This window comes from Heliangelus exortis, chromosome 21 (genome assembly GCF_036169615.1).
Source record: "Heliangelus exortis chromosome 21, bHelExo1.hap1, whole genome shotgun sequence".
NCBI classification, from domain to species: domain Eukaryota; kingdom Metazoa; phylum Chordata; class Aves; order Apodiformes; family Trochilidae; genus Heliangelus; species Heliangelus exortis.
Window position 1 is genome coordinate 8,301,215 of NC_092442.1, and position 12,771 is coordinate 8,313,985.

Sequence of the window (12,771 nt, forward strand, 5' to 3'; positions counted from 1 at the left end):
AGAGGAGTTTCAAGCTGGGTTTGCTTTGTTAGCTATGCAGTAAAAAAAGTAGAAATACTTTGAAATTTTGAGAGTACTTTGAAGTACTGGAATAAACGGCCTCTAAAAGTAGAAATACCACAGGTGAAGTGGGGAGCTCACTGTACTAATGTTTACATTACTAAATATCTTATTTTCATGTTCCATACACTTTAATTACATTCCTTCATTACGAGAAAACTTCTATGGGTTCAAATAAATGCAAAGTTGCAAAAGAGCAAATCTTCTGCCTGGGTTAGGTTGGCTGGCAATAGAGAAGAGACTCAGTAAGTGTTTTAAAATTGCTTGTAATTAATTGCTCATTTAAAATCTGTATGTAGAGTGAGATTGTTGGGAATGCAATTACATGCTTGAAGAACAATGCTCTCGGGCCCACCCATGTGCTGCTGAGCTCTTGTTGATGCTTGCAGTATTGTCTGTGCTCTGAAGGGCCAGAGGGGTAGGAATGGTTGGCATGCAGGCACCTGTTCAGGCAGTGGCTCCAAACTCCTTCAGCTGTGACACAGGTGCATCTTTTTTTTTTTAAATTTAAAAATTTTCAATGTACTGCCTGCAACTCTTTTCCTAAGGAGCTGCTCCTAAGCACAAGCTGTTAGCTGGGCAAATTGTGGGAGCAGTTATGCAATAGAAGCAGTATATGAATGACTCTGGGTGTTTGCTTTCCCTGGTTTGCTGTTTTTTCCAGTGTTGAAAACTGTAATTTGTCTGAATTCTTCAGAGCATCTCTCAGCAGCTGCGTCGGAGCGGCGTGAATTCTCCCAAGGAGAGATCCTGGGGCTAGCTGAGAAGGGAGCACTTGGGAACAGTTTGTGAAGTCAGCTTTACAGTCTTAATGCACTCTCAGTGAGGGGTGATGTTTCTGCCCCTGGGTAATGTCAGTTCACATCTGATGTGGATTTTGTTGGTCGCCTGCACGTTCTTGCTGCATACATCTCAGTCTAGGAAAGGGAGATCAATTTAGTTAGTTTGACAATAACCTTTTATTGCTATTTTGGCGATTAGATAACTTTCTATGTATTATAAATCTGAACATTATCTGCTCTGTTGGCTTAATGCTGCTTCCTTAGTTGGAGCCAGCACTCAATGTAAAACTTGACATGGCTTTTTCAGCAGCAATTCTCGTGCTGCAAATTGGCACCGAGCTGAGGGCTGGCACGGAGCGGATCCTCGGCGCAGAATTAGGGAAGCAGGCCACTCTTCCAAGAATCCTTTTTATTCTGACGCTTTCAAAACAAGTCTGCTGGCTTATTTTCCCAAAGTCCATCAAAGGTTTTTCACAATTCTTTATAAACAAGACTTTAAAAATAGTAATCATGGTGTGATTCTGTAGGAAATAAAACTGCTGTGATTAACGACTCTCGATCCCGGTTTTAGCAGCACGCGGATTTTTTTTCGGAGTCCTGAGATGTTTCTTCTCCCACTGGTGGTATATTAAAATATAAATGGCATGAATCACCTGCTTACCAAAAGAAGATGACTGAGGGTAACTCGTCAGGAATTTCTTTGCATTTGTACATCTTGGAAGAGGTCTGTTTGCTGCCACAAAATGCAATGAGTGCGCAGGGGACACCAGATGGAGCACGGGGCTGGGTCATTGCCACCCTCACCCAAGGCTCTGCCTCGTGATCTGCTTTGGGTTCAGCTCTGGCAAATGGGTTGCAAAAGATGCAAACAAAATCAGCCTGGAATTACCACTGATGGAAAAGCTTTGCAGGAGAAGGGGATGATAAATGTTACAATCAGCAGTGGTGAGGGATGAATGAATTCCTCGCAGGTCAAAAGTGCAGAGCGGGCTTTGGCTCTTTGTGTTTGTGTTTTTGTTTCTTAAATATGGATCTCTGCTTGCTGGCTGATAGAGCCAAGTGGAGCAACTGTTGAAAGGGTTGTCAGTGGTGGAGGGTTGTGGAGCAGCACAAACAGGAAACGTGAGGTACAATAGGAGCATGGTCATGTGTGGAGGTCACGCCAAAGCTCGGAGTTTTTCAGGACTGTCCTGTGGGGTTGTTACTGAATTCTTACTGGGGTGTTCTGCAGCAGAGTGGAAGAGAGCATGGCAATCATTTCAGGCCATGAAAAAGAACAGAAAACTGCCTTTAAAGAGGAGTTGAAAAGACAGTGTCCTTATTGACAGCACTGGCTGTATAGGGCTGGTTTATCTGGGCTTAGGGGTTCAGTGTCTTGCTTTTGTTGTGAAATTGGTTCCAGGGTTTGGTTTTGACAGATGTCAGATTCTGGCCTCCTGGAAGTGTGGTAGTTTGCAGCTGAAGTGAGTTGTGGTTTGCTCTTCTCTGAACTGGTTTAGGTTAGAAGCTAAAGATTAAAATCCAGACACCTTGTGCAGTGGTGAGCCCACTAGCTTTTAAAAAATAATAAAAAAAAAAAAAGTCAGTGTAAATGGTTTAAAAGAAAAAACAAAAACCACAAACAAAAAAACCTTTTCCTGACAGGATTACTGAAAAATATTTTAAATTAAACTTAATTCCTTTTAGTTATTTGGTTCCAGGAGCTGAGCTTGTAAGGAGACTCAAGATAAAATTACTGAAGTGCTTCTAAAAAGAAAAGCTCACAAAACAGGGCTTACTCCACTTTCACTTCCATGGAGACAGAATAATTTGAAAATCTACACAATTTTTTTTTTTTCTTTTTTCCTCTATTTATTTACTTGTGACTTTAATGCAGGAGTATTTGCATAGTGATTGTCAGCTTCAGGACAAGTCTTGCTCTTCCCATGTGGATCATTTAAAACTAGAGTGAGTAACCCAGCAAACTGTGGGTTCTGTGTGTTAAGGAAAAACCAAGAAACAAAAGCTGACCCGGCTCAGGTGGGAGGGTGCAGCACTGCTCCTCTTACCAGCACTGAATTATTTTTGTTAAGTGAGGTGTTTCTTTTCAGTCCATGCTGTTCAATTCACATGTCAACTTGCAAGACTGAAACAAGTGAAATAAAAACTGGTTCTGTGCAATATCTGTGCTCACATTACCCCTGCTGACTTGTTAAGGTTGTTGTAAGAAAAAATAGAGAAAAATGCAGAAGATAGGAATTCATTCTCATGTAAGTTGAAATGGATCCTGTTTGTGTGAGGGTTGTTTGTGACTCTTGCTCTCTCATTTGTTTCCTTCATGCCTTTAAACCTACTTCCTCCAGCTGTCCTAAGCTTTTTACAATGAACTGAAACATCCTGGAATACTTGAATCAACATAAAACTTTAAATTAACAAAAAAAAAAAAAAAAAGTTTTGCCAACTATCTCTTGTTGGGAACTCCTGCTTACAGCTCACATGTTCTGCTTGAAACTGCAACACTGACATTAATAATGCACTGGTGGACTGGAAGAGTCCAAGGAATTAAACTGGACTCTCTTGCCAGATCAGTTGTGTAACCTGGGTGTTTCTTAAATCTTCTGGTGCCTTGCTTGCATTTTAAAAAAAAATCTGATATTTGAAAGCATGTTTTCATGGAGAAAAATGTTCATTTGGAGTCTTAGTGCCCCTAAGTGCACTCCCTGCTCATGTACATGTCAGATGCCAATTGATACCTGCAGAGAATAAACCCAGCACCCCTGCTTTAGATTATTCTGTGGCAGAACAATTCCTCCAGCTGCCACAGCTCAGGGGGGGAGACTCTGATCTGAGCCCCAAGGCCCCAGGCTGCTGTGAGCTGAAATCAGTGGTAGTTTAAGTGCTGCTGGGTTCAAGCCTGGCAACTGCTGAGCAGACCCTCCTGGTCCCCTTGTCCTGCTCTGAGGGTGGGTGGTAACCTCAGGGCTTGGTGGAGCAGCTGGAAGCAATAACCTCCCATACTGCCAGACCTCCTGAGTCAGAACCCAAAATGCTGCAAGTGCCATACGTGGCCTCCAGTGCTGCTGCACGTCAGAGCCTGGATGGTTTATCTGAAGCTGGGACTGTGGCAATAAACAGCTGAAGCTCCTCCATCTGTGTGGGATCAGCCACCTTGCTTCCACTTCTCAGAAGTCCACAAAATCTTGATGTGACATTAATCTGTACCCTGGATTGAGCATCTGGGCCAGCTCTGGTGGTCTGAACTTGCACCGAGCTGAGGAGTCAGAGCTGATCTGTACACTCTGGCCTCTGCTTTTTAGATTCTGACACCTTGTTTTCATTATCTGCTCAACTTCCTCATCACTGGTTCTCTCAGCTCCACAGGGAGGTCACATCATGCTTTCTCCTCATTTGCTCCCTTGGAGCCTCTGCTGTTCTTTATTTCTTTATTTATTATGCACAGTCTGAACTCTGTACCATCATGTTGCTGCTTCCTTAACCAGGCTGAAAATAATGATAACTGCAAAATGCTCTCTTAATTGGAGATGTTGCAGCCAATCACCATGGCTGCTGTGATTTATTCTTCAGAAGTAAGAGGTGGGTGGTGAGGCAAGGAGAGGATGCTGACAGGTTATTTTTGCCTTCTGTCAGCACCAGGGCACAAGCTTGGATTCTTCCAGTTGTGCCTTTCCCTGACACAGATCTGTTTGCTCCTACAGAAAGCAGCGTTGGTGCAGCCCTACAAAACGTCTGCTCTTTGTGTTACTCCTCATAGTAGCAACGTGGCCCTGTTTGTTACACACCACGTGCTGCTCCCTCAGTGGTTCCTGTTCAGTCATATTCAAAGCTTGTGGCTCATCATTTGGAATTTCCATCAGCTCTGCACTGTGGGGCAAGGTTTGACTCAAGTGGGAATAGAAACTTGCTGAGAGACATGATGACTGTAAAATTCAGAAGTTGCTTGAAAAGGCTGTGACAGTCTGCTAAAACAAGCCCTGACTGCTTGATGGATGTTTGTGTCACTTGAAGATGCTCTAGGTATGGGATCTTTCTTCATGCTGACCCCATTTTGTAGCCAGCACTGCATACCAGACATTGTATAAAATCACAAGACGTTTTAATCTTGTAACACACAGCCAGACAGACTAGATTGACATATTTACTAGCCACCTCCAGATCAAGCTTTTCCCTTTTAATCACAGACCAGTTTTCTTTGTGGTTTCAGTTGTCCACTGCTCTTGAAGATAAAAAGGATGCTGGAACTTGGTTTTACTTTCTTGAGAGGTGTTATGACTTCATAGATTAGCATGAGATGAGCTGCAGCCTGGGGCAATGCTTGCAGGATGTTTCCCATGAGAAGCAAGCTTTTGTTTTTCCAATTTATCTTGATCATATGTAGCATGACATGTTTTCCCCCTGTGGAAGGGCTGAGTCTTGAACCTAGGATGAAATGCAGTGTATCCATGGAGGAAAACAGATCTTTAGTGCATGAAGTTCAGCAGTGAGTTCAGTGCAACATCTTTCTTGCTGGCAGACGTATCACTTTTCTTTGTCAAATGCTTCTAAATTAGAGACAGCCTAAAACTGTATCTTCCCCAAATAGAAAAGGTTAAATTTAGATGTAGCTGTTGTGTCACTTCAGCAGGGTGGCTGCTCTGTGAAGGGGCATGTGAGAAAACAACCTTTAATACACAATGAGTTTGCAGCTTTTGTTGTGTTCTAGGCACAGAGAATGATTAATGGTGTCAAAATAGAATTAATTTATCACTGGACATGCAGTCATTTTTCCTTACAGTGAAGACTTTTCTCTTTCAGGTATTTCATCAGCATGCTTTTAAGGACTTAGACCTTTTTTTTATGTCTGCTGCCCCATTCCACTCGCACTGCTGAATTTCCAAGAGTAGCAGATAAAATATTATACTTTCTAGAAATTTTATAATACAGCATTTTAAATAACTTATTTCTAAGGATTAGCAGTGTCTATTCTGACTTGGTTGCCTTCAAATCACTGAACTGAAACTTCTCTGAAGGCCTCTGAGTTCAAGAGGTCGAGGTTACCTTCCATGAGACATTAGGGTAGGGTTGTATAGATAGTGATTTCCAAACTCCCCTAAATTACTGTTGCTAAAAACCAGATATATGTTGAGTTGATCTTGATGACCAGATCTTGTCTTGCTTGATTTGTGAATTGTACAGATATTTCTAACAAATGGCATTCCAGCCTAACCACAGGCTCCTTCTGGTCGTCAGTAGTGGCAAGCAAATGTTTCTCACCCGAGTCAGCAGAATGTTTCTCAATTTCTTCTCTGTTGGCCTTTGTTAGTGCCTCCTGCAATTTAAAAGGCAAAGAAAAAAAAAAATATATTGGAAGAGGATGAGGGAAAGACAGTTGGTGTTCAGGATCTTACATGCCTTGAATTTCAGAGACTCTTCCTGGTTTGGCAAGCAGCATCTCTACTAAATCGCCCGGTTTTAGTATTTGTTGTCTGGTCTGACAGTTGTGCAAAAAGCCTTTTCAAAGGTAGAAGAGTCAAAGAGGGGATATCTTAGAGGCTTTCCTGAAGTGTTGAAATAAACTGAGCTGTTGCAGAGAGGCAAAACACTCCACGGACTGTGGCCCCATGCGGAGATGGAGGAGGAAAGGGTGGAGGCAGTATGATTTGTGAAGAGGATTAAAAACCTGTATGAGAATTAATCCTTCTGGCACGGGGAGGAGTATAAAGGAGTGTATATTGTCTGGGATTTTCCAGAGGTGGCACCTAAAGCTCATTTGAAGTTGGTTCCCTCTTCCATTCAGAGTTAAACCACCACTATTGCCAAACATAGAGCAAAATGGCACCTCTCTTATGAAACATCCAGCACCCCTCCCACTCCTCCTCCCCTTCCACCCACACTGCAACCATGGTCCTGTTCAGCCAGCCATTGTTTTGAGGTGCTTGGTAACCATGGCTTTGGGAGAGTAGAATGCTCTATGTGAAGCTTTCAGAGCTGAGCTAGAACAAAAGCAGATGTGGGAGATGTTGCAGACAGCTGGCCAGAGCTGGGAGATGTTGTCCATTTGCTAACAGGACAGCTGAGCTCCCCTGCCAGGGCAGGACACAGGATTCTTCTCCTCTCCTTTGGCTTGCTCTGAGTTCCAGTACTCCACACTTCATCACTCTGAATCAGCTTTGTTTCTTATTCCAGTTCAAACGTGGCTTCTGTGGGTTCCATAACTCCCAACTTTTTTCCATTATAGAATTGTTTACATGACAGTGGTAAAAACACGTCCAGTTGGCCTCATCTTCAGGTGGTTCTCTGGCTGTTTACAGCTGCTTTGTGAAATGCCTTTTTTCCCATTGGCTGCTCCTTGTAACATTTGTCCTTTTGCAGACATTTGTTGAGACTGGGAGAGCTCTCCTAACAGGAGGCAGTGTTTTGGGGACCATTAAGCCATTTCAGGGATGGCAGCTCCATGGGAGGAAGCTGCTCATGGCAAGGAGCTCCTGCAGCAGCTTCCTGGTGGGGGTTTTGTCATTTCTTGCTCTCCCCAGGCTGTGCACTCTTCACACACCTCAGATGCAGTCTGAGAAGAAATCCTGATCCTGCTCTCACTGAAACCTTGCAAGGGGCTGGGAGCCTCAATGCAGTGGTGATTAAATTTGTCTCTCAGTATTATAAAAATGAAACTGAGTCTGGCATCCCAGCTGGGTGTAGTTACTCTGTAGTGTGGCATGGCTTCCACGTTTTGTGGAACTGAAAATCAGACTTCTGGATTCACACACCGAATCTCACTGCCTTGGCAACGACCTCACCCTTACTCTCACTGCAGCATAGGAAATGGTCATTTACAACTCGAGTACCTGGGGATTTCCTCCAGGCAAATTTGCTGTTCAAGAGAACTTTGTGCAAATTTCTGCAGGTGAAACCCATAAATTTAAGGAAGATGGCCTGAGACCTCTGTCCCAAAGTAGCTGTGAGATTGGGGAGGGACAATTAAATTCCTGAAGCTTCAGGATGCATTGGAGAAAGATTCCCAGGTTTGCCTTAAATGTGCTTTACAATTTTAGCAAAGTTTCAACACTCTTTGGGTTTTCCTAGATGAGTAAAATAGAGATCGATGCTTTGTTTAGAGATGATGAAGCTGCTGGGGCAGGGATAATCTTACAACAAGTACCAAAACGTTTTCCATTGCCTTTGGGGCCTCTAGAAATGTTGTCAGTATACTTCAGTAGTCATTGGTTTATTCACCCACTCTTTGTTCTCCCTGCCACATCAAAATCGCTGTTGTGTATCAACTTTGGGATCTCCTCTTTTTCAGTTTTCCTTCTGTGAACCTTTTGTTTTGTTTTGTGTTGTTTGTTTTTTTGTTGTGAGAGAGCCTGTGCCTCATTTATCATCTCAGGGGATTCATATAATCCAAAGGATGCCAGAGCATTTTTGAATTCTTCTCCTTTAAAGTAACGAGGAATAAATTAAATAATTTCATGGGTATCACAGCAACTTCTCTTTTACCAGTTGCATGCCAGAAGGAGGGTTTTCCTTTGAATTGCTTACATATGAAAACAGTAGTTTTTTACAAGAAAATAGAACTGGTTTTGTTTGGTTTTTGTTTCAGCATCCTTTTTTCACTGCCATTAAAAAATTACAGGATCAATGTAGTTGCTTAACCAGTGCACTGGTCTCTTCAGTGGGACCTGAAATTTTGATGACCTGAAATGAGTGAACCCAAATATAATTAGAAAAAGCAATGGAGCTTCACCTTTTGTGTGAGACCTGCTGTGGAATTTCACCCTTTCAGGTGCAAATGAAGCTGTCAGAGTCCTCTGGCTCCTGGGTTTCAGTGAGCTTTGGAAACCTTGTGCAGGGGAATGGCAGTCTGAGGTCTTTCCCTCATTATTCTGTAATAAATTTAGCTTTGATTTGGTTTGGGGGTGTCAGACTCCTTTATTGCTCTAATGAAACATCACTCGTTTAAAGGAAAAAATTGTTTCCCAACGTAACATCAAAACCCATCAAATAATTAATAGCAAAGGTTAAGGTTGTGTGTAATTTGCTCTGCATATAAATAAAATTTTAAAATTTATTTCAATTTGTGACCTTATGTAAGGACCTTAGTTTAACTCAGTCCTTTTTTTAACATTACTAACAGCCAGAGCAAGAAACAGAGTAAGCTTTAGGTTCCTTGCATCAGGGATAAATGTGGGGTTTTAATTTTAACTTCTGTTATCACTATCACAAGATATATTTGACATCACTTGTGTCTTTCAGGGTCCACACATAGCATCAGTGACTCTTGCTGCATATGAATGTAACTCAGTGAATTTTCCTGAGCCTCCTTACCCAGACCAAATTATCTGCCCTGAGGAGGAGACGACTGCAGGATCCATCTCTTTATGGAATATCATCTCAAAAGTCAGGCTGGAGGCCTGCATGTGGGTAAGGTTTGGTTTATTAAATTTAAGCAATTTTAGATCTATGCACTTAATTACTGTGTTCAGCAATACACACAAATTCCCAAATTTGCAAAATACAGGTGACATAGGCTGCCAACAGCAAAATGTATCTGCAATGTGATGCCTTGCTCATCCTCCCTCTAGCTCTGGATAGTTTAAATGTACTTTAAAATATGATATTACTGGGATTTTATCAAATGGAGCCTTGACTACTTTTCTAAAGAAAACACTCATGGACCTCAAAGCTGTTAACATAAAAATTAAGTTTTAGAAAGGGTATCTGCATCCCAAATAATTGGGTCTTACACTACATGCATTAAACAATAAATAAATTTTTTAATTTTGAGCCTGTAAAGTGAGTCACACGAGTAACTGAATGAAGCTGCAATTTTGTAGCTGAAATGATTTTCTGACTTGCATCAATAGAGTCGATTAAAATAAGAGTCTTATGTTGCATGTCTTGGTGTATTTTATTCCTGTTTTTCTGTCTGTTTCCACCATGGCAAACTTTTCATTTAAAACAGGAAAAGCAGAGTAGGTTTGAAGTGAATCAGGTTCTTAGGAAACGTTGTCATTGGAACTTCCCTTCCATTTTCCTTTTTTTTTTTTTTCCTTCCGCAGCTTTTAATAGAAGTTTGATTTTTGGAAGATTTTGGTCAGCTAGGTTGTTTTTTTCATTATGTGCAGATGATTCTGAATTGCCATTTGCACAGATGCCTCTGCTGTGAGCTGCATGCCAAATTAACTTTATTTATTTTAAGTCAGTAGACTTCCTGTTCCAGCCCAATATTTAATTATTAAATTCTTGGTTGACCAATTCAAATGTAGAGAGAGGAAATTCTGAAAACACCTGGTATCTGGTGTCTGCTCTTGTATTCCCTCTAAAAAAGGATAAGAAAAAAAGATGTTAGGACAACCTTGGTCACTTTAACTTTTAAAATTATCAGCAGCTGTGTTACTTAACAGAAATTCCAGTTAGGTTGTACACATTGCAGACTAAAGGAATGTGTAGCAGTACCAAGCTCAGAATAGTAACAGAGAAAGTGGACTTCAGGCTTTCTCAAGAAGCAAAGTACATCTTAAATTTCACTCTTTCTAGTGAGAGGACTGAATTGCCTGAATGCTTGATAAGTAACTAAACATACAAGTACTTATGAGACCAGGAAATTAAGATTTATTTTTATTTTCTCCCTCGTCCCCCTCTGCTGAAATTTGTTTGATGGAGACCAGAGTAACAGAAATGCCATTTACCATTAGGTTTCTAGGGTTGCAAAATAAAAATGTAGCTCAGGGTAAACATCCATTGCTTAATCTCCAGCATGTAAAATAACTGAGCTGTGATGAGAATCGAGTAGTTTAGTAATGAGCTAAGAGAGCTGCAAGCTTGTGACCTGAGCAGCCATGGGGGAGAACAAACAGCACCTTCAGCTGTGTTCAGGCTGTGGAGAGGAGAAGGGAACAGCAGCAGAGCAGAACAATTGGACCCCACAATTTCCCCCCCCCTTTCCTCCTTCTCCCCTTCAAATCCCCTCTCAGCCACCTTTTCACTGAACTCTGTCTCCACTACATTTTCCCTGGGGAGCATCCTCTGTCTACCAGTGGTGTCTAGTGTAATGTTATGCTTTCTTGGAATGTTTCATGAGTACATAAACATTGCTTGCTAATTTCCTGTAAGCCAGATCAAGTTGGCAATTGCTGCTGCTTCTTCCAGTATGTTTCTTTTGTCTTAATTCCAATTCATTTTCTGTGGAAGCTGTTGAAGAATCTTGTTTTTCATTCTGTCACTCTCAAACCAAACGTCCGTCGTAAGAGGAAAGTAGTGGTGAGTTCCAGAAAGTGAGAAGGCTGATTTTTGCAAATCAAAACCTTAGTAAAAAAAATAAATAGTGAACTTAATTAATTTTCTGCTTTTAAAATGGAATCAAGAATATGAAGTTTAATTCCTGATCTGGGTACAATTGAATGAGCTCACAAAATCCTTTTAATTTTAATTCAATAGAACACTGGCACTCCGTGCTTACCTTAACACTTTAACCAGCAACTTCCAATTGTATCTAAAATCAGAATTTACCATGACAAAAAAGGAATAAAGAGATGTACACAGATGTGCTACTAACACAGCCCGTGGACCCTTGAGGGGAATAGGTACAATAGCACCAGCAGCCTGTTTCCTTTCAACTTGTAACACAAAATGCTGCTGAAAGGCTCCAGAGTGAAATCTGGCTGGTCTTGGCTGTTTGGAGGGTGGTGGCAATGGAAGTTTTCATGTGAAATGTTGAGAGCAGGACAGTCCCAGTGGGGACTTTGCAGACCTCTGACTCTAAACCTACCCAGACTGAGTATCCTGCAAGGTTTGAGTGTGGGGATTTATCTGCACGAGGGATTTGATTTGGATCTCCAAACCATCAGCAGCTCTTGCAGCCAACTTAAAGCAGGTACAGATTTATTCCAGAGATTAAAATCATTACTAATCCCCTGCATGTCAGCAATAGCCATTTTTGCTGATAATGAGTGTTATGAGGATTAAATATCACTGTGTCTAAGGAATTATTAGGTGACATGAAAATGATGCTTTTTTTCAATCACTAAAAATTGGCTCCACCAAGCCTGGCCTGCAGAATGACTCTCAAAAACAATCTGCTAGGTGTATGCCAGTTTTCACAGCCTTCCATCCCACAGGGACAAGGAATTCAATAGTGCCCTACATTTTTAATGTGTTGCAGCTTTTTTTTGTTTTTTTCTTTTTACAAGAAATAAGGGGAAAGAATAAAAATGTTTAATTGTGTGGAATTAGCAGAACGGGCAGCCTGTACTCTGACCAGTATCAAATCTATTTAAAAGATTCTTTCTAGAGGAGTAATTTCCCAGTTTCCTTTTCTGAATGTATTTCTTTAAAAAAAAAAAAAAAAATTACCATTTGCCTTTCCAACTTCTTGTTAGTTCAAGGAATCTGCATGTAAAAGTGGAATTCAAAGTTAAATGGTGAAAATGCACAGCTCATGTTAAAAAAAAATAGTTAATTACTGGTTTAGATCCCATAATTGCTTCTTTTTAGTTTTTTATGCACTTAACCTATCTGCAGCAGACATGAAATCATATGATTTTTGTTGCACTTCTGAAATGTTTTGTAATAATGAGCATGTGACTTAGCCAATTTAAAGAAAGTTCATGTCCAGTACACACATGCAAACCTCTTCCTTAGTTAACAAAATGAAGCCAAAGCAAATTGGCAGAGCCTGGAGAAGCAATGTGACTTTTTGTTCTTGCATCACACCGAGAACATAACCTCAAGTTAATTTTTCTGAAACGTTGTTGCTACTGTTTCCAGGCTTATCTGCCCTAGTGCCAGAAACAGGCAGATTAATGAAGTTCAGCTTGTTGCACTCCTGTAAATTTGTCTTCTGTGGAAAACAAGGGTAAAAACAGATGGGGCTGTGCACTTTGTGTGCTCGAACTGAGAATTTAACAGTTTGAGCAACTGCAGAGAGTGGCGGGACTTCAAACCACAACCTGATGAT

At 41.1% G+C, this 12,771-nt stretch overlaps 1 protein-coding gene and 1 long non-coding RNA gene across 4 annotated transcripts in view; one reads left to right on the forward strand and one right to left on the reverse strand.

The window, feature by feature from the left end:
* Positions 1–12,771, forward strand: part of VMP1 (vacuole membrane protein 1) — a 68,180-nt gene that overhangs the window by 19,528 nt on the left and 35,881 nt on the right. For all 3 annotated transcript variants that reach the window (XM_071764735.1, XM_071764737.1, XM_071764736.1), the window contains one exon: positions 9,069–9,236. In XM_071764735.1, the coding sequence (XP_071620836.1) occupies positions 9,069–9,236 (168 nt within the window). The remainder of the gene's footprint in view (positions 1–9,068; positions 9,237–12,771) is intronic.
* LOC139805866 (uncharacterized) lies at positions 4,434–7,111 on the reverse strand. Its single transcript, XR_011730029.1, has 3 exons — positions 6,231–7,111; positions 6,093–6,147; positions 4,434–5,258 (listed from the first exon to the last, which is right to left on the reverse strand). It is a non-coding gene; the product is annotated as an uncharacterized lncRNA (long non-coding RNA).